Genomic DNA, 23,270 nt, shown 5'->3' with positions numbered 1-23,270 from the left:
GAGAGAAAAAAAGTAGAGAGATACACGATTTTACCTTAGAAGATCGTATGGCTCTGATATCATGTAATGAAATATGCGGAAGAATCCAAGAATGCTAAAGCATTCACTATGTCCCACACGGACAAATGCAACAAGCATAAGAGAGAAAATCCACTAAGGGATATACGAAAGGCCTTATAAAAAGGCTACACACATGAAAAATAATATCACTATTATGGAAGAGGAGCTCTCAAGAGCAATACAACAAACATGGGGGTTTCCCCCTATTTATAAGAAAAGGAGACCAAAGGGGCTCCCAATAGAGTCGTTGGGAGCCCCCAACGATCACATATGTGACCGTTGGGGGCCCCAACGACTCCATTGTGGGGCCCCTTTTCGGTATCCAAAAAATACAATTTTAAAAATAAAAAGAAAAATAAAAAATAGTAAAATAAGAGAAACAAAATAAGTACCCCTATGGGGTACTTTGTGAAATGACCATAATACCCCTATCGGGTATTATGGTATTATTACATATATTTTAACATATACATCTTATCTCAAATGAAGTTAGCTGCTGAAATTTGTACCAAATCAGGAATATCTGATGAAAAGAAAGTTGAGACTCCAGAAGTTATCAATGCGAAACTAAGACTTGAAGATGGTGTTCTTCTTGAAGATCCAACTCCCTACCGTCAATTAATTGGATCCCTCACCTATCTATCCATCACCCGTCCTGACATAGCTCATGCGGTTCATGCAGCGAGCCAGTTCCAGCACGCACCTACCACGGTTCATATGGCGGCCGTAATGAGAATTGTGCGATATATCAAAAATACCATCTCCAAGGGACTCTTCTTATTCTCTTCCTCATCTCTTGAATTGACTGCTTTTACTGATGTTGACTGGGGAGGAAATCCCAATGATCATATCTCAATTACGGGTCTTTGTATTTTTTTAGGTGAATCTCTCATCTCGTAGAGATGCAAGAAGCAGCAGAAGGTCTCCTTATCATCTACTGAAGCTGAGTATCGGGTTATGGCGATGGCAACTATAGAAATCGTATGGCTCAGAAGTCTCCTTGCTGACATGGGCGTCCTCATTTTCACTCCTACCAAGCTCTGCTGTGATAACAAAAGTGCGATATACATTGCCAGCAATGACATAGTGAGAGTCCATCTCAATGTGTTTGGTGTGCTCATGAAACATCCGGTTGCTTGCAATGTAGATGGCATTTTTGTTGTCACAACACATTTTTGAAGCTTGCATCGCTTCAGCTCCTATATCTGCTAGCAATCGTCTGAGCCAAACAACTTTCATAGTGGTAGTTATGGCTTTGTATTTAGCTTCGGTGGAGGAAAGAGAGACCTTTTGTTGCTTATTCCACCTCCACGAAATCAAGGATTCACCTAAGAACACACAAAAACCAGTGGTTGAGTGCCTATTATTGGGATCACCTCCCAAGTCAGCATCAGTATATGCAATTAAATTTAAAGACGATAAAGTAGACAGGAAGAGTCCTCGTGAAAGAGAAGACTTCAAGTATCTAGTAATTCACAAAACTGCTCCCATATGCATAGAGGTGGGAGCATGCTAAAATTGGCTCGCAGTATGAACAACATGAGTTATATCTAGCCTAGTAATGTAAAGACAAGAAAGAGCTCCAATAAGCCTTTGGTAAAGAGTAGGATCATCAAGAAGTTCTTCATCATCAATCTTCATTTTAACGTTGACAACTTCTTGAGTGTTTACTTTCTTATCATCTGTAATTTCAGACCTGAAAACAATATCAAAAGCAAATTTAGATTAGGATATCAAATACCCATGAGGGGAATAAGTAACTTCAATGCCTAAAAAATATCTTAATAAAACTAAGTGAGTCATTTCAAAGTGAGTTTTAATAAGAGTTTTAATATTTGCAACTCCTTGTTTGTCAACGCCGGTGATGATCATATCATCCACGTAGAAAAGGAGAATAATAATGTCGCCATCAGATTTCTTAATAAACAAAACAAAACAATGTCAGTTAAACAAGGTTAAAAACCAATATCAAGCATAACATGACTAAATCTATCATACCAGGCTTTTGGAGTCTGTTTAAGACCATAAAGAATATTTTCTAGATGAAGAGCTTTACCCTTAGGAATATTAATACCAGGTGGGGCTTTCATGTATACTTCTTCGATAAGATTCTCATTCAGGAAAGCATTTTTAACATCTAATTGAAAGATAGGTCATTTTCTAATTAAGGCCAAAGCTATTAAAGTTCTGACAGTGATCATACGGGCCACAGAAATGAATGTTTCTTCATAATCGATTTCATACTCTTGAGCATATCCTTTTGCCACTAGTCCGGCCTTATATCTTTTCAAGGTTCCATTACTTTTGGTTTTAACTTTGTATACCCACCTACAGCCTATAGGTTTCTTACTCAGAGGAATATCTTGGATAGTTCAGGTGTTGGCCTTTTCTAATGCATCCAATTCGATTTTCATGGCTTCTATCCATTCTATATGATTTGTGGCTTGAGAATAAGATGATAGTTCAACATATGATTGTATTAATGCAATGGCTGCCCTATATGTGCATGAAAAAGATTCGTAAGACACAATTTTTTCAGGAGGTCCTGAAATTCTAAACGTCCTTCTAGGTGGAACTTCAAAATATTTTTCTAAAGCACATGGAAGATTTTGCTCTCTACGTCTTAAATATTGTAGACTAACATCCCTATAAATTTGCTCTATATCATCATCATTATTTTCAACAACAATAGGACTTTGATCATTGTTAAGGTCACATTCAAAATCACATTCATTGGATTTTGAAGTAAGATCAATTAGAAAAGAATATTCAGTGACATCCTTGGATTTTTTGAATTCAAAGAAGCTTTTTTTCTAAAAAATATACATTTCTTGACACATAATTTTTCATTTTGAAAGTCGAAACACATGTAGACTTTTTTATTATCAGCATATCCTAAAAAGGCACATGAGATTGCACGGAGAGAGAGTTTGTCATTTTTAATGGTGAAAACAAAACATTTGCATCCAAAGACTCTTAACCTAGAATAATCTGAAGCTAACTTAAAAAGTATTTCTATTGGAGTTATATTCTTTAATGAGGAAGATAGCATCTTATTGATGAGGTAGGTGGCAGTTAGGATCGCTTCAGCCCAAAAACCTTTTTGAACCTGATTTGCAATTAGCAAGGTCCTAGTAGTTTCCATAATGTGTCGATGTTTACGTTCGGCTAGGTCATTCTGTTGTAGAGTGTGTGAACATGATCTTTGATGTTTAATGCCATGTAAATTGAAATAGTCTTTGAATTCTTTGGATATAAACTCTCCCCCAAAATCAGTGCAAAAAATGGAAATATCATTTTAAAACTTATTTTTAACCATTTTATGAAATATTTGAAAGTTGACAAAAACTTCATATTTATGTTTATGAAAATAAATCTAAGTATGTCTAAAAAAGTCATCAACAAAAATCACATAATATGCAAAACCACCTTTGTAAATAACTGGTGCAGGGCCCCAAACATCCAAATGGATTAACTCAAGTAGTCGTGAAGAAACAAAAGTTCTACTAAGAAATGGTAATCTTTTCATTTTGCCAAGAATGCAGTCTTTACAAGAAAAGCTTTCGGAATTAAAAAAATTTCCCAAACTTGAAAAATACTGAATTTTAGACATGTGAGGATGGGTCAAGTCTTTTGTGCCATAAATCCAATTCTAATTTCTGAACATTATAACAAATTGCATTCTTGGGCAATTCCAAAAAGTCCATGTAATAGAGTCATCCTTCTCTATGGCCTTCCCCAATCTCCCTAATTGGCGATCTTGTACCCAACAACCATGACAAGAGAAGGAGATATTACATCCATAGTCAGATATTTGCAGAACAGATAAGAGATTCAAATTTAGTTTAGGGACATATCTAACTTCTGAAATAACAAATTTTTTGTATTTTTGAAAATTTTCAAAGCATCCTACTCCTTTTATTTCAAAAAATGTGCTCTCGGCTGTAAAAACTTTTAACACACTTGAGTTATTTTTAAGGCAATAGATAGGCAATTGACATTCGGGGTCATTTGAAAAGAGGCACCAAAATCTAAAAGCCAAGGGAAGTTACCTGGACCGGAGAAAGATGAAACAACCACTCCAGTTGAGGCTTCAGTTGAGGAGGATACCCCTTTGAGAAGAGGTTGAAGAATTTCTAACAATTAAGCTATTGATACAAGTGCATCTTCATCTTTTGACTCAGATGCAACTTTTTTTTCTTCTCTTTTTTTTAACTTTGAACATTGAAGCCTGTAGTGCTCTGGTTCATCACAATGATGACAAATGACTTTTCTTTTATCAAAGTCACCATTTTGTCTTCCAAAATGAGATGACTTGTAAGTGCGAATATGATTTTCCGGTCTAGACACTGCTAGAACTAAGTCATCAACTTTTGGAGTACTTTTTCTAAGTCTATTGTTCTCCGTAGTGAGCTCTTCTATAGTATAACAATAGAAGAAATTTTTCTACGATATAAAAAAGCCGATTTGGTGGATTCAAACTCCGGCCTTAGACCATTAATAAATTGATAGAAATGTTTCATATCGATTTGCTTTTGGCGAAACTCGATATCTTCGGCACAATACCATTTGGGCTAAAGAAGAGCCAACTCTTCCCAAAGTTTGGACAACTCATTATAATATTCTCGAATAGATTTATCTTTTTGAGTCATTGTCCGAACTTTGTCTTATAAATTGCAAACATGTGCAATATCTTTAAGGGAATACATATTTTTAAGGTATTCCTGAGTCGTATCGGCATGCTCAAACTTAATAAGACTAGAGTATTTTTTAATGTTTACGCTATTAATTAGTCATGACAGAATTTTTGCATGCCCTATCCTCCACTCTTTCCATTTCTTTTCATAAGTGGCTAATGCCTTGCTCTTCTCCTCTTCCGTTAGAGGAACCTCTTTATCACCCTCTTTCTTGGTAAGAGATAGTTTAGGTTCTGAATCAAAACCATCCACTGTACCCCCATAATACTTTTTCCCAAATGTGATGCTTCATAATCGAAGCCCACATTACATAGTATCATTTAGCTTCATGGGTACGATGGTGATCTTATCGTTGTCGTTCATCTTTTACAAGGGTAAGAGAGAAATACATGAGAGAAGAGAATAAGAAAGTAGACAAGAGGATAAGAGAGAGGATAGAGAATAAGAGAGAGGATACAAAACCAATTTTTGTAGCATAAGTCCTCCTTTCCATAAACAAATACAAGGTGATGAAACACCTTTTGCAAATGAGGTATGAAAATCGAGGCGAATGCACTTCAAGATCTAAGGCCTCCGCAGCTCTGATACCATGTAATGAAATGGTGGTCTTCCACAAATGCGCAAACAACTCACAAATATGCGTCTATTGGAGACACTATAAGCATGACCCTTGAAAAGGTATAAATAGAAGAACACTTGAAATAAATAATAATTTATTCATACACTAAAAATGCTTAAGAAGCATTGCTTTACAAGGGAGGGGTTCACCCTTATTTATACAAGTAGAGGAGGAGAGGAAGAGCTCTTAAGGAGCTCTTCCTAAGAGTCGTTGGACCTAGTCCAAAGGCTCTATTTGTAGCCGTTGGACCAGGTCCAATGGCTATAGGAGTGGTCAAGATCTAACGAGATCTTGACCATCTAGTTCAAATTGAGCTAGAAAAAATAAAAATAAATAAAATGAAAAAGAAAGAATAAAATGAAATACAAAACTATAAATATATAATATATATTATAAAAAATAATATATATATATATATATTATATACGTATTTACATGTTACATTTTAACAAATTTTACATAACTCACATGCACCAAGTGTATCCATGACGTTTCCCATACCTGGTTTTTTTGGATAGGCCATTTCCCATACCTGTATCCATGTCTATATGACAGTTTTCAATCAACACATTTCTTGTAGGCAGAGACACAGAGATGGCAAATAGACACAGAGATGGCAAATAGAAAAGCCAAAACCAATCATCAGAATCAGTAATTATTTCAACTTAAGCACATCAGATTGTAGTAAACTGAGGAACATAAAAGTTATACACCATAATTAAATGGCCCAAGGAAATAACAGGTCACCTCAGTCGTAAAAGACGGTCCCATTCATGTTCCTCGGTGTTTACATGGTCTGCCTTCTTTTCAGAGTGTTGCTCACAACCCTCTCCATCTATATGAGGAATATTTGTGGCATCTTGTTCTTCAGTTTGTTCATGCTCATTCCAGTCTATTGACTGCCATTAAAAATAAGTTTTAGAGTATTAGAAACATGAAACAACAAGATAAAATGAACAGTTCATAATTCCTTTAATCAACTAATAATTCCCCACTTAAAGATTATCCATAAAAGCAAGAGTAATGGGAATGACAAAATGAATAACTCCAATGACCCAAAGGATAAAGGTGCATTTGCAAAGAGCTTCATATGATGGAGAACAATCAAGAAATAAAAGTCAGAACTCCAAATCAGTTAAAGTGGAAAAAGAATGTTTGAAAGAGATCAACATAAATGAATCTAGGTTTTTTGGGATTTAGCAAATAGCTCGAAGAAAGTTTACTGCAATGTTGGCAATCAACAAAAGTGTGAATTATGAGAAGCATCGCAGGTGATCTACTTTAGCTCTCTTGCACTACAGTACAGTTAACCTTATGCCACATATCTTCATCTACCAACTCCTCAACCATTTAGTTCTAGGTTGAACCACATAGTGAATAAACTGAATGGGTGATAGGTTAATTGAGAAAGCTGGACGGTGAGGTCATAACTGAGGGATCTCATGTTTGAATCCCACAGGGTTTCCCTCATCTTGCCAATCAGGAAAAAAAATCCTAAATGGGTGATACACAAGCTAAAACACCTTTTTGACCTAATAGGTGGATATATTCAATTTTAGATTTTATTTGAATACTCACTTGTTTCATTCTAAACACACAAACCATCATGCTCTTAGTAGCCTTCATCTCCTGATTTGACACCGTCGAGAACTCTTATGAAGTATATTTTGACCCATTAATGGAACCCTTATGCAGCAAGCTGGTTAGGGATGTAACATGACACAATGCTACACGTAGTAAAAGAGAACCTGAAAGTAGGGCAGAACCACCTAATGTGAGACATAGTTTCTTCATCAGCTTGGTATATATAGCAGCCATTATCTAACTAACTCATTTCCACCTCATCAGCTCTGAGTATTAATTCTCCCGGAAGTTTACCAACCATGTAATTTTTTTGCTCTAGGTTAGGGTCCAAAACTCCACATCCAAAATTCCACTTTGTTTTCTTTGGGAAACGATCAAAACCTAGTCCTAATAATGATCAATAGGAGGTGCAAGAAAATAAGAAAAAGTGCATTATTTCATTTATCATATGATAAACTATCAAAATGCCCTTGTTGTAAATGACCAAATTACCCTAGAGTATTCTAACACTCCCCCGTTGAGTTGGTGAAAATATATCAATCATCCCTTGTCTGTGATTTCTTTAAATCTATATGACCAACTTGCTTATGATCTCTCTCTTAGTTGTCAAAAGTGGCACCTAGGCACCACCTAGGCAGGCTAGGTGAAGAGCCACCACCTAGGCTAAATGGTTTTGGCAGTAGGGCCCTATTTTCCCACCTAGGCACAGCCTAGGCTCTTCTCCTTCTTCCTTTCTTTCTTTTTCTTCTTCTTCCTCCCGGCCCAACCCCTTTCTTTCATTTTTCCCCTTCTTGTTCCTCCCTTAATTTTTCTTTTTTTATGTTTATCCCTTTTTTCCCTTTTGTCTTTTTCCTTCATTTTCTTATTTTTTCTCTGTTTTATTATCTGTTCTTCACATGTATGTATGTCTATATCAAGATGCTTGGTTTTTTCATGGCATACATGATCTAATGCAGTCTCAATTACTGACTTAGTAACAGCATGGGTCTGTGTACATCTTAACCTCTACTCCAAGCTAACTTATTATGGGCATCAACCAACAAGCCTTCACAGTTACCTAGTCCCATGGCTCAAACTCAGCATGAACACTAGATCTAGAAACCATGACATTTTTTTACTATGCCATCAAACTCGGTTTCCACCCCAAAAGTACAAATAACTAGAAGTTATATCTGTTATTTTCTAAAGAGCTAGCCTAATTTTCATCTGCGTACACTTTATCACTAAAATGAACATGATTAGTAGACGAATTTCTTTTGTTGTGAGCCTACTCAAAGCATCTTATGGCACAATCTTGGTATTATATAAACATGTGAGAAAGCATGCAAAAAACAGCTAACACCTACGGAATAGGCTACAAGGTCGAGGTAATGGTTAGATAAATAAACTTGCAGGCCTTCAATACCTCCCTAAATACTCATCTGAATTATTATCATCATGCTTCAAGCTGTTTCATCGAGCTAACAAAACTCAGTGCTATCACAAAGCCAGAATATCGTAAGTTATTGAAGATACTCACCTCATGGTCACCAAAGTCACAGATCATTGGGGTCAGAGGGGCACTAAGTGCCAAGTGTTTCCAGAACACTAGACCAGCAGCAAACCCATTTTTAGCCTCTAGAGGAAGAAGAAAAAAATATTTTTAGTTTACATAAAAATCATGCATGAAACTTCATTCCATTTTTTCCACTAAAGGCTCAGCAACAGAAAAATGGGTGGCCTGATTTTAGCAAGTTAGGTCACTAACAGCCTGCAATTCAGATAGCATTAACAAGTTCATAGTTTGCTGGCAGGCCCAATGAATCCTGTAACTCTGGCTCACCTTAGTGTCCATAATGAAAGATGAAACAGGAACCTGTTCTTTAGTTAAATGCAGCTTTGATCAATCCATATCTTATCCATTTGTCTAGCATACATAGATACATTACAGTATAAAAATGAGTTGGATATGCTCAGACATGGCTTCAACTTTTTATTTTGTTAAGATTTTCATGAACCATATTCATATTTATAGCCCAGCCTGGTATTTATATTACACAGATACTCCATCTTGATTCCCATTCCATATCCTCTTATATATTGATCATATTGAAAGCATCATAAAAATGGCTGTATCCCTGTATCTGCAGCCATATCCATGTGACGTAGCCAGGTACTGCATTGTACATCCATAATCTACTTACATTTTATATGGGTATTTGTGCAATCATCCATATACTACAGATGGACATGGTTTTAATGAGTGAAAGTTTCATATCCTTCCCATTACAACCTACCTGTGTAACTACCAACGTTCAATGAAAGCTCGACAGATGCTTAAAGTATGAAAGGGTAGCAAGATATACCAAGCACGAAAATGACACATGTGGATCCTTCACAAGCTCTAGCAATCATCAAGTATGCAGGTAAAAATATACTACAAAACCTATTTAGCACATAATAATGTTAAGCTATAACCTTTACTGATCCCAGCATTTCACACTCTGTTTCTCCTTCTGCAAGTTCATCAGTTCCTATGTCAATATTGGAACGATCAAGCAACTTCAAAATTCCATTTTCATCCCACACTGTCCTTGTGTAGCCATCAGTGCATCTGTCCTTGTAGACATCTCCTAAACCACCAACCTTCTTTCTGTGCTTGGCATCCAAGTCAGTGAAAGCATCCACTTTGTTAGAATTTTCTGAAGAATCCTTGGTGACTATCTCGCAAGAATCATTAAATAGTTCTTCAGTTCCCCAGCGAAGAATATCTTCAACTTCCTTTTGGGATTCTGCCTTGTTAACAAAAAGTTGATCAAGCATCAACTTCTTTTTTGCCAGTTGCAGGATACGTTCTTCAACGCTAGCACGAACAACAAGTCTATATACCAAAAGCCTATTGGATTGACCAATTCGATGTGCTCGATTCATGGCTTGAATATCTGCATGTGGATTGAAATCAGAGTCATAAATAATTACAGTATCTGCAGTGGCAAGGTTTATCCCAAGGCCACAGGAACGAGTCGATAGAAGGAATACAAAGCGAGTTTTATCTTGGTTAAATCGTGCAATTGATGTTTGACGGTCACCAACAGACACTGATCCATCAACCCTTTCAAATGATGTGGAACCATATTCAACAGTCAGATAGTCTTCAAGGATATCAAGAAGTTTTGTCATTTGTGAGAAAATGAGCACACGATGGCCTTGCTTTTTTAATATTTTGAGCATAGAATGCAATAATGTCAGTTTAGCCGAAGCTTTAATACGCATTTCCTGCAAGAACTCCACAGAGCCAGAATCAGGTTCAGTTCCAGGAATGAGATATGGATGATTGCAGACTTTCCGAAGCTGCATCACAATATTCAACATTGACTGTTGATATCCTCCCTTGCCGATGTTGCGTAAGATTTGATAGTTTTTGGTAAGCATTGCACGGTAGTACTCTGCTTGAATGGATGACAACTCCACTGGAACCATACGTTCAGTCTTAGGTGGTATGTTTTGCATAGCATCTTTCTTGAGTCTTCTAAGCATATGTGGTGCAACAAGTTTTTTCAATTCTTCTACCTTCTCAGCAGTTGTAAGATCATTAAATTTCTGCTCAAATGATAGAAGGGAAGGGAATGAAACTGGCTGCAAGAAATTTAGCAAATTATAAAGTTCACCAAGGTTGTTCTGCAAAGGTGTGCCTGTCAAAAGCACGCGATGTTGAAAAGAAAATGTGTTGAGCAAACTAAAGAGTTTACTTCCAGAGTTCTTCAGACGATGTCCTTCATCAACCACAAGAACCTCCCAAGGCACACCACGAAGATGACTTGAATCAGCAATAACCATCTCATAAGTTGTCAATATGACATTAAACTTATAAGTTTTTGTTCTCCTTTGTGGGGAATCTGGATAACTGGCACGCCATTCATACTGCCGAATAATAGCCCTTGCTTTTGCACTCCCATGATACTCTACAACATTCAAATGAGGAGCCCATGATGCAAACTCTGCAAGCCAGTTGGGAATGGTGGACAGAGGTACCAATACTAAACAAGGTAAATTTACTTTAAATTCCAAATACAGTGATGAAATGAATGAACAAGCAGATACAGTTTTACCCAGTCCCATTTCATCAGCAAGGATCACATTTTTTGATTTATACCAGCATTTGCGCAGCCAATTTAATGCCTCCAACTGATGTGGAAACAGAGAACCTCCTTTAAGCTCTTTTGGCTGCTCTACGAGACATGCAATTTCACCCTGTTGATGTTCAGCCTTTATCTTTTGAAAATCGACATTGGCAGAATCCAAAGCCACAGTTTGACTTTCATGTCTCTCAAAATCAGCAACAAGATGTGCAGCATTTTCAATTGAAGATTCATCCAGTCTTTCCCAAGTGCATTCATCATAAGGAAGACCACACCACTTAATTAAAGCTTCCCTTCTATTGTCATGAGAATCACGAAGATCAATAACACGCTGTGGATGCGTCCACTGTTCCTGGCAGATATTTATAATAGTATTTCCATACTTTGCTTTGTAATTGTCTAATTTTCTCTTTGCTAGAACTTTCAGCTGTGACTCAGAAACCCAGCTGTTGTGGATGTGGGATTTCCCCACCCACTTGACTAAAAATTCATATCGAGAATCATCCTTTTTTGGAGATACAGTTTCAGGCATAGTCACCTCTGGATTCAAATTCCTGGTTGTATCATTGATTGCTGTATCAACATCACATGCATTTTCAAGCCTGTCAGAAACAGTATCAGGAAGAGCCCCAGGAAGTTTACTTTCACTGCTTTCAGAATTACATGATTTCCTGATCTCAAAATCAGTGGATTCGCCTGCTAAAAGCTTTCTGTCAACTTTTGCAATTTCTGTTTGGCTAGAAGCAGAATTGTCCACATTTTTTCTTGCAGTAGTGGTAACACCAGAATGTACAAAAGAATCTGCTGCCATCCTTTCTCCTTCCACAAAGAATTCCTTACGCATGAATCTACCGTCAATGAGACTGCTATGGGATTCTGTTTCATCCTTTGAACTGTCTGATTTGTCAATAACTTCTATAACTGCAAATTTTTCAGAGCCATGTTCACTTGTAAGGTTGTCTGATGGATTCTTGATATCTTCCTGAACCATATGAGAGGAATGCTGAACACCTAGTATCAATGAATTATCTGGGAGGATGTTGGAAGGCGATGCTGGAGTAACATTTGGAAGATTGCACGGTGAAGATACAGCATGATTTTGCACTCTACACCCAAGTACTCGGTCAACCTACAATTACCGATTTTATAACAGAATAAGAAAAAGTGCTGCAGACTCATTTGAAGGGTCAAATTGAAATAGCAGTGCATAATATCCATCAAGCCTGCAGTAGAAACAAACATTTGAAACTTCTATTTAAGGGTAGCATACTTGTTGGACTGAATGTGGTTCATTATCTTTATCTTTCAATCTTAACACATCTTGACTCCCATCAACCAAGGCATGAGAGGGATGCAATTTCTCCTCAGGAAGTTGCTGCAATCAAAATGAGATTATCCAAAAGGAAGATGAAATCAATCTGGTTCTGGAGGCAAGTTGCACATGTTTCATTTAGGGTGAGAATTTTCAGCAAACAGCAGAATACCTAGAAAAAATAAATAGAAATGGAAGAGAATTTGTATTAGCGGAAAGTACCTCATTCTGTTGCTTGGCAACCAAATTTAGCTTTCGAGAATCTTCTGTTGGCAATGTTTTATTTCTTCTGCGAGTAGTTGAACCACAGTTCTTGCAAGGTACACCTTTTTTAGAAGATCTTATGTTTACCTTGGATCCACACTTGATGCAAATGGTAAGATTATTTTTTTCTCTGCCAGTCCTAGACTTCTTTGGATTATCTCCATCCTCAACTTTATGCCTCTTTTTTCTTGATTTTCGAGCAGAACTATCTAATGGCAGAATGATTTTCCTTCTTGAAGTTCCATTGTTGCTTAGCAAGTCTGTCTTTCTTTCAGAATTATCATCCTTCAGTTCCAAACCAAAACTTTCAAGAGATGAACCCACCTCCTTAGATGGAGAGACTATCTTCATACTGTGGTCACCCGATCCATCCATTGATAAGGAGCCTAATAATGCATTGACAGAAGTTTCAATTTTGGGAGAATTCTGTTTTCTAGGAGCAATAGTATGAGAACAAGTTGGTTTCCCACTGCCAGATGATCTGTTCTTTCCAGAAATGGAGCTCTGCATTTTCCTTAACAAATTAACCGAAGAGCGCAATGGCTTTGAGGCTGTTTTTGGCTTTTCAACAATTTTCTTAGATTTTTCCTGCCTTGATACTGTGTCTTGTAGGCTTGTAAAATTGGCAGATTCTGTCTGATTGATGCAGAACGGGCATTGCCACTTACCAGGAGGTGTTCTCTTAAAGAAAAGGAAAAAACACAAAAATGAAATTCTTGAGCATTTACTCTTAAAGGTTGATCATAAAGTAACTTCATGAACATCCAGAACATATACCTTGAGAGGAGGGCTAAGACACTGAAGATGATAAGTTCGAGGACAACTATCACAACATAGCAAACTGCCACCAACATCACAAATGACGCATTCGAAATAATGCTGCAATGTCAAGCACCAGTGAAGGAGAAAATGAGATTATTGTTCTGAGTCTTGATCTTCTAGTTATTTGCATCAACCAGTTTTGATAATTTGATACATAACGATTTATCATGTGCACTCACGCATGCATGCAAGCACACACACACACATACAGTGCATACAGAAATGGTATATCTAACAATAACTCATTTCCTAAAGCAGCTCTTGCACCATATGTTAAAATGTATTCTTCAATCATTGTAATTATATTATATTTTATATATATAAAGGATGATACATATACATATATGGTATATATGTATATGTATCTTCCTAATTATATATATAAAATATATATTTCTCTATTATTAGCATAGGGGTAGTTTAGTCATTTCACTTCTTTTACGCATATTCCATTTGGAATATGATTGTAATTTTCTTTTTCTTTTTTATTTTTCCTTTTTTATTTTTGTGGTTTGCGCCACCTAGGAAGGCTCCCCAAAAGAGTCGTTGGGGGCTCCCAACGACTCCTTTGGGAGCCCGCTATGTGGCTCCTCTCTTGTATTATAAATAGGGGTCTCCCCCTTGTAATTCGATATTCTTGAGGGAGCTTTAGCTCCATTGTAAAAGGGTTTTTACCCTACTTTTCATAATAAAGAGATATTCTTTTAGCCTTTTGGCTTAACCCCTTTGTGGGTTTATGGGTTTAGCACTTTATGTGCTTTTGGTTGCCCCTTAGTGGGTTTGTGTATTTGCACCTTTAGTGTGCATTTATGGGTTCATTATCGAACCCGTTGTTTTCTAACACCATAAACATATGCAAATCCAAACATCCTACAAGTTCTGGAGAGGAAAACTACATTGACCTGGTAAGTAGGATAATAGAGAAAAAATTTCTCAAAATGAAGCTTCATTGCTTCCATCTTTTATGTTTGAGATTTCAACAAATAGAAACAACACAATAAGACAAAGAAAAGGGCTACACACATATAAGACAAAGAAAAGGGCTACGCACATATAAGACAAAGAAAAGGGCTAAAAACATGCATGCATATGCAAAACCACAAAACATGAAGGTTTAAGATGGAGACAATAGGGCAAAAGACGGCAGAAATACATAGCAGGAACTGGAAGCATAAACTTGAAAATATTCAACCATCTTAAAGCCATTTACTTCAGCAAAACAGTACACTGCAGTTATGTGTTATCATAGACGTCCATTTTACCCAGATTGTGATTAACTTTACACTTCTCAGGAGCTTTATTTAACGAATCAAGAGATAAAAATGTCTGCTAAGAGATGAGGTTTTACAGAAATTAGAAATAAAGACAAAAATATACTAATACCAATTCTAGAGGAAAACTGATATGTTTGTTTGCCTTGATTTGGATTATGGAGAAAACAAGAAAAATTACAAAGACTAAGAAACAGCATGAACAACTCACCCCATCATTTCCTTTCTTCTTTCGGGCATATTTTGAGATGCTACTTTCACCATTAAATCTCTGTTTTGCATTAGAAGTATTTCTTGCAGGAACATAACTGGCTCCAGCATCTTTTGCTTTAGCTACATCAGATGAAGAAACATGTTTCCTTTTACGCTTTCGGACCCACCTTCCATCAATTAATTTATCCAATGGAGAAGCATTATCCCTCATCATTGGAACCTTGGCCTACATAACAATATAAGCAACCACAGGTATGGTCAAATGAAGGGCATCAGTAAAATGCTGAAGGGAGCTTTTAGCTTCTTGGGGAGCAGATAACCAGTTTAAACAAATGACTTTTCACCCACATTTTTTATAATTCTTAGTTAATTGATTACCAACATTTGGCAGATAATAAGCACAAAAAAACAATTAAATAAAAAAATATGTATATATAACATCCCAAATGAAAAATGATTGTTTTCAACATAGTTTAAGGAGAACAAATTGAACAGCATGTCTCACATACGTGTGCACACACACACAAACACATGCAGGAACACGCGCGCGCACATACACACACTTGCAAGTGCATTTGTGTATGTAAGGATTTGCTAAACCTGCTTCAGAAATACTTCAATTAAAATTTCCTTCCAAACCTGTAATATCTCGTAGAATTGTGCTTAATTTTTTTATTTAATAAATATAATTTTATTAAATAACTATATTTTTGTTGTTTAGATTAATATAAAATATATATAATATATGTATATCGTGGCTGACGTTGAGTTGGGATTGGGACACATATATGGATCATGGATCCATTGCCGAGATCCATGATCCATATGGGTGTAGATAAATAAGTTTTCAAAAAAATAAAACTTTAACTAAAATAAAAATAATAAAATAATATATACATATATATATATATTAGATGTATATTAAGAGTTTGGTTAGAAGAAGCTTTCTACTTACTTAAGGAAATAGAATACCAACTATTTCTAGAAACATAGGGGACGCCCCCCCTATGGGAATCCCTATTGTGTTATAAATAAACCATATCAGCCCTTCCCTTTCAAAATCAGATTTTGAGAGAGGGCTGAACAACAACAAAAAAAGAAGAGAAAGAAAGGAGAGAGGCTGAACCGAGTAAAGAGAGAGGGAAAACAGCCCAACATGTTCTACTTCTTCTTCAATGACCTTTGCTTCTTCCTTCTTTTCTTCCTCTTTTCGCGAATCTGCAGCAAAAAAGTATAGGTTCTTTTCTTTTTCTGATAGAATGAGGAGTTAAGCATGGGTCGAATCGCATGGGGTTAAGAAAACTCAAATCTGCATTTGTATATGCAGACATATATGTCTGCATTTTTTTTCTGTTCTTGAACAGGGTACACAGCAGGAATATATATATATATATATATATATATATATATATATATATATATATATATATATATATATATATATATATGCCTACGTTTTTCTGTTCCTGAACAGGATACGCAGTAGGTATACATATATATAGGCTTGCAATTTTTTGTTCTTGAACACGATTCACAGTGTTATATATATATATGCCTGCGTTTTTTTGTTCTTGAACAGAGCACGCAGCATATATATACATATATATGCTTGAATTTTCCTAAGTTTTCCAGTTCTTGAACAGGATACGCAGCAGGTATATATATAAAGAATGCAGAAAAATGCATATATATATATATGTCTGTGTTTTCTGCGTTCTGGAACACATATTGTATGTGTTTTTCTGTAATCTTGAACATGTATATATGACTGTGTTTTTTGTGTTCTTGAGCATATATATACGAATGTGATTCTCTATGTTCTTGAATATATATATATATATATATATATATATATATATATATATATATATATATATATATATATATATATATAAGTTTGCATTTTTTCGTTCTTGAACAAGGGTTCCCAACAGAAATATATATATATATACATATATCATAATTTTTCCATGATTTTTATGTTCAAAAACATAATTTTTAAATTAAATATTTATATTTAATGTGATAAAATTGTGAAAAATATTTAAATATGGGCTGACGTCAACATGGGTCTGGACATGGTCTAGGACCCAGTGACAAGATCTATAAATGATAAGAAAAATCTGCTAATTTATTTGTTTTTAACCTTTAAATTCGAACAAAATTCGGGTTAAAATCAGGTTAAATTCAGGCGAAATTCAAGAGCGAAATAGATCTAAGACCATAGTTAAATCCGTTTCAAAACGTAGATCTCGAAGAAGATCTGTTTTATCGAATTCAGATATCGGTTGGTTCAAAAAAATGCATTTTTCTAAATTGACCATACCTCTATTTTTTGGTCTTTTTCAGTTGGGATCAGACTTGATCCGCTCCATTGGGTTGATGTTAATATGGATCTGGACCCAATCCAAGATCTGTATTAATCAATATCCGGTCTGGGTTGAGATCCAATTGGAATTGAATATGGATTTGGATCATGGGTCTAACCCGAACCCAGAATCCATTTATACTTTTTTAAAGCTAAAATGAATTACACTTTAAAAATATGAATATAAAGAGAAAGGATGAGGTAAAGTTCTACCCCACTCAATCTCATAGGTGGTGTCCCCCTAGTGTGGAATATTCCACAGGATAGGATTTAAACAAAAATAAATAAATATAAGATAAATAATAAAAGCTAGAGGTTGGTTAGAGGTAGAATTTTACTTGGGTAGAGCTTTACTCCTAATCCTCTAGAAAGGGGTGTCACCTCCTCTAGAGGCCTCCTTAACTATAAAAATGTTAGAGAGACTCGCTGTCTAGAAACCGTCCTCTAGAGAGAGAGAGAGAGGAGAGAAAAAAAAGAAAGAGTGAAAAACATGAGTTGAGGGAGTGATAAGAAAAGAGAGTAAGAGAAGAAGAAAAGTCTCTTCCTTCTTCCTCTAGATATATTTTTACTAATTCTCGAATCAAGGTATAGGTTTCTCTCTTATTCTGACAAAATAAGGGTTTAGCATGTCTTAAATCACGTGGGTTTAAGGCAAATCATATATGAAAATTTTTGCATGCATATTCCATGTATTTTTTATGTTCTTGATGCTTAAATTCAGGATTTTGCATCTATGAACATGTCTGAAAATTTTTGCATGCATATTTCATGTAATTTTTTATGTTCTTGATGCTTAAATCCATGTTTTTGCATCCATAAACATGTCCAAAATTTTTTGCATGCATATTTCATGTATTTTTTATGTTCTTGATGCTTAAATCCATGATTTCGCATCCATGAACATGTCTAAAACTTTCTGCATGTATATTCTATGTATTTTTTATGTTTTTAAAGCTTAAATCCATGTTTTTGCATCCATGAACATGCCTGAAATTTTCTGAATGCATATTCCATGTACTTTTGATGTTCTTGATGCTTAAATACATGTTTTTGCATTCATAAACATGTCAAGAATATTCTATGTATTTTTTATGTTTTTCATGCTTAAATTCATGTTTTCGCATCCATGAATATGTCTGAAAATTTTTTCATACATATTCTATTTAGTTTTTATGTCATTGATGCTTAAATCTATGTTTTTGCATCTCTAATCATGTCTTCAAATTTTCAGCATATATGTGGTTTATATTCACAATATCTTGATGTTTAAAGACATTTTTTCTACATTTGTAAGTTGTAACCATGCCTGCATTTTAAGGCTGATTATGTGGTTCACATGGGTGTTGTGACAGCAACATGTTGCTGCTCATTCAGGTGTTGTTTACATGTGCTATTGCACGTGCTTATGTTGTTCACGTGGGTGTAATGACAGGCATGTTGCTGGTCATGTAGAAGTGTTGTTTATGCCTGTAGCAGCACACGCATCTGTAATCATGCCAGCATTTTTTTATGTGGTTCACATGGGTGTTGTGACAGCAACATGTTGCTGCTCATTCAGGTGTTGTTTACATGTGTTATTGCACGTGCTTATGTTGTTCACGAGGGTGTAATGACAGGCATGTTGTTGGTCATGTACAAGTGTTGTTTAAGCCTGTAGCAGCACAGGCATATGGTTGTTCACACATGTGTTATAACCAGAGTTACCAGTCGAGGAAGCGGGAGCGGTAAGCGATACGGGAAGCGGGAGCGGGAAGCAAGGCACTTTCAAAATTTTAGGAAGCGGGAAGCGTGGGATGACCTAGAAGAAAATTATGAACCGTCTCGAAAGCGACCTAGAAAGCGAACCGGAAGCGAGGGGGAAGCGAAAAAAATAAAATTACAAAAACATTAAAATAAAAAAAATGAAAAAAAAATGCGGAAGCGAGGGGGAAGCACGCTTCCCAAAAAATAAGCGTGCTTCCCTGCACGTTTCAGAAGCGCGACATTTCGCGCTTCCCCATGGGCCTAGGCGCTTCCGGTAACTCTGGTTATAACAACAAACATGTTGTCAATATGTTAGCTATCTACGTGTGTGCAATCACAATAACATGCTGCCAGCATGTTGCTGGACATGTACAAGTTTTGTCGCACTTTTACCTACTTCATTGAAGCTAGTCACGTGTGTACCAATGCCCATACATGTAACAGTCAACATACAACAAGATTGAAATATATATATATATATATATACACACACACACACTCATCAACCAGTGTATATATATATACTTATATGTGTATATATATAGTGCTGCAGTTAATACATGCAAGAATTCAGATCTCATTTAATCGAATCAGACCTGAACCCAAACCCAGATCATTGAATGAGACCTGGGTCCAAACCCAAGTCTCGTTTCACTTAGCCAAAGAACCAAACTGACACCTGAACCTGCATAGTCAGGTGTTTGTGTTGAGTCAAACTAAAAAGACACCTTGCCCTGCAAGGCCAGGCTTTAGTAACAAACGCAAGAGAGAGAAAGAGACCGTGTAGCTATGTCACATGGGTGTGGGTGCGTGTGTGTAATGAAATATGCGGAAGAATCCAAGAATGCTAAAGCATTCACTATGTCCCACACGGACAAATGCAACAAGCATAAGAGAGGAAATCCACTAAGGGATATACGAAAGGCCTTATAAAAAGGCTACACACATGAAAAATAATATCACTATTATTGAAGAGAAGCTCTCAAGAGCAATACATCATACATGGGGGGTTCCCCCTATTTATAAGAAAAGGAGACCAAAGGGGCTCCCAATAGAGTCGTTGGGGGCCCCCAACGGTCACATATGTGACCGTTGGGGGCCCCAACGACTCCATTGTGGGGCCCCTTTTCGGTATCCAAAAAATACATTTTAAAAAATAAAAAGAAAAATAAAAAACAGTAAAATAAGAGAAACAAAATAAGTACCCTTATGGGGTACTTTGTGAAATGACCATAATACCCCTATCGAGTATTATGGTATTATTACATATATTTTAACACCCCCCCCTCAAACTTTACGGGGGAATGACCGAAAGTTTGCCAAGAAGGAACAAGAAGCGAGGAGCAGGCAGGGCTTTGGTAAAGAAATCTGCAAGTTGATATTCTGAAGTGACATATGGCAGTGTAACTGTCCCACGAAGATATTCATCACGTACATAATGACAGTCCATCTCAATATGTTTAGTCCTTTCATGAAAGGTGTGGTTGCTGGCAATATAGATGGCACTTTTGTTGTCGCAACAAAGCTTCGAAGCACCGGTAATTTCGACTCCCATATCTTGAAGAAGACTTCGAAGCCACACAAGCTCCATTGTAGTGGTTGTCATAGCCCTGTATTCTGCTTCAGTAGAAGACAATGAGACTTTCTGTTGTTTCTTGCACCTCCAAGCAATTAGCGAATCTCCTAGGAACACACAAAAGCCAGTAGTTGAGATTCGATCATTTGGGTTTCCTCCCCAGTCAGCATCAGTATAAACTAGTAAATCTAAGGAAGAGATTGAGGATAGGAATAGCCCTTTAGTCAAAGTATTTTTAATATATCGAATGATCCGGAGCACAGCACTCATATGCACAGATGTAGGAGCATGTTGAAATTGGCTTGCAGAGTGCACAACATGAGCAATATCGGGCCTGGTGATAGTCAGATAGGTGAGGGAGCCTATGAGTTGCCTGTAGGGCGTAGGATCATCCAGCAGAACTCCATCCTCCAGTCGTAGTTTAACATTGATAACCTCGGGAGTCTCCACCTTTTTATCATCTGAAATCCCAGATTTGGAACATATGTCTGCAGCAAGCTTCATCTGTGACAATATATACCCTCGAGGAGAGTATGCAACTTCTATACCAAGAAAGTACCTGAGAAAACCCAGATCAGACATATCAAAATTATGTTTTAACATATTTTTAACTTTAAGAATACCACTTTCATCATTGCCAGCGATGATCATATCATCAACATAAAGCAGAAGGATGATGATACTATTACCTGCACGTTTAACAAAAAGAGCAGTGTCAGTATAACATGAGCGAAATCCCAATTGTAACATGATAGCACTAAATCTATCATACCAAGCCTTAGAGGCTTGTTTAAGACCATATAAAGCTTTTAATAACCGAAGGGTTTGACCTTGGTTAACACTGATTCCCGGCGGAGGGTCCATATATACTTCTTCATTCAACTGACCATTAAGAAAGACATTTTTAACATCTAATTGGAATATAGGCCATTTCTTAGATGATGCTACCGCAATTAAAGTTCTAACGCTTGTCATGCGAGCCACGGGAGCAAAAGTCTCCTCATAATCGATGCCATATTCTTGTGAGTATCCCTTAGCAACTAATCTAGCTTTATAACGCTCTAGGGAACCATCACTTTTTGTTTTGACTTTGTAGACCCATCGACATCCTATAGCTTTCTTATTTGGAGGAAGGTGAACTATTTCCCAAGTTTTAGCTTTATTTAAAGCATCTAGTTCAACTTTCATTGCTTCAACCCAATGAGGTATACTTTTTGCTTGATTATAATGGGAGGGTTCATAGTAAGAATGCAAGGCTATTAGACAAGCTCTATATTTAGGTGAAAGAGTTTCATATGAGACAAACCTATTAGGTGGAATTGATTCTCTAGAAGAACGCCTAAGGGAGGTTTCTTCTAGGGGTTCATTAAGCCGTAAGAATTTTTCTAAAGCACTAATAGGTTGGGCTTCCTCACGCCGAGTGTATACTTGGAGATTGTCACCATTAGTTGGTGATACATCATTATCATGAGAATCATGAGTATTTTCTAAAACTTCCGGATGACTTAAAGAGTCATCATTTGAATCTTCTAAAAGATCATTGATAAACATATAATCAATTTCATTTGATTTTTCCAATATGTCAAATCCATTTTCATCTTCTAAAAAGGTTACATCTTTGGAGACAAATAACTTATTGTTTTTATGATCAAAGCATCTATAGCCTTTTTGATTTTCACCATATCCTAAAAATACACATTCTATTGCTTTAGGTGACAATTTATCTCTTTTATGTAAAAGAACAAAGCATTTACACCCAAAAATCCGAAGACGATTGTAGTCGGGTGTCATATTAAAAAGTTTTTCATAAGGAGATATATTATTCAATTTTGAAGATGGCATCCTATTGATTAAATAGGTGGAGGTTAACACGGCTTCGGCCCAAAAATTTTTAGGAATATTTTTAGAAATGAGTAAGGATCTAGTGGTTTCCAAAACATGCCTATATTTTCTTTCCGCTAGACCGTTTTGTTGAGGAGTTCTTGGGCAAGATTTTTTATGACAAATGCCATGTTGTTTTAGATATGATTGAAAATCATTTGATAAGTACTCTCCACCCTAATCGGATCTAAGAATGGATATTTGACTTTGAAATTGATTTTGAATTTTTGCATGGAATTCTTTAAAGAAGTTAAAAACTTCCGATTTAAAGTTAAGAAAATAAATCCATACATATCTAGTATAATCATCAATAAAAGTAACATAATATAAATAACCACCTTTAGATAGAACCGGAGATGACCCCCAAACATCGGAATGCACCAATTCAAAAGGTCTTGTTGTCACAAAGGATCTAATAGGAAAAGAAGTAGACTTCATTTTGCCAATGCAATCTTTGCAATTGATATCTTTTTCTTTACAAAACGTGTGTCCAAAAGGAAAAAGATACATTTTAGAGTAACTTGGATGTCCAAGCCTTTTATGCCAAGTTTCAATATTTTTGTCTTGGACATAAGTACAAAATGAGGTATTTGGAAGCATTAAATTATCCATAAAATAAAGGTCTCCCTTCCTATGGCCTTGCCCAATCCGCTTCCCGGACCGGAGATCCTGCACAAAGCATCCTTGGGATAAGAAAGATATTTCACATCCATGGTCGGCTATTTGAGAAACGGAAAAGAGG

The 23,270-nt window shown here is 36.2% G+C and overlaps 1 protein-coding gene across 4 annotated transcripts in view; it reads right to left on the bottom strand.

The window, feature by feature from the left end:
- The window catches only part of LOC149822754 (protein CHROMATIN REMODELING 4-like), a 56,421-nt gene that overhangs the window by 17,240 nt on the left and 15,911 nt on the right, over positions 1-23,270 (bottom strand). For all 4 annotated transcript variants that reach the window (XM_089980035.1, XM_089980034.1, XM_089980033.1 and 1 more), the window contains 6 exons: positions 14,959-15,186; positions 13,432-13,533; positions 12,613-13,335; positions 12,349-12,453; positions 9,418-12,207; positions 6,124-6,275 (listed from right to left, as the gene is read on the bottom strand). In XM_089980035.1, coding sequence (XP_089836161.1) covers positions 6,124-6,275; positions 9,418-12,207; positions 12,349-12,453; positions 12,613-13,335; positions 13,432-13,533; positions 14,959-15,174 — 4,088 coding nt within the window. In that variant the 5' untranslated portion in view covers positions 15,175-15,186. The remainder of the gene's footprint in view (positions 1-6,123; positions 6,276-9,417; positions 12,208-12,348; positions 12,454-12,612; positions 13,336-13,431; positions 13,534-14,958; positions 15,187-23,270) is intronic.

Source organism: Nuphar pumila, chromosome 11 (assembly GCF_984573655.1).
Source record: "Nuphar pumila chromosome 11, dmNupPumi1.hap1.1, whole genome shotgun sequence".
NCBI lineage: Eukaryota > Viridiplantae > Streptophyta > Magnoliopsida > Nymphaeales > Nymphaeaceae > Nuphar > Nuphar pumila.
This window is presented reverse-complemented; position numbering and strand designations above follow the sequence as displayed.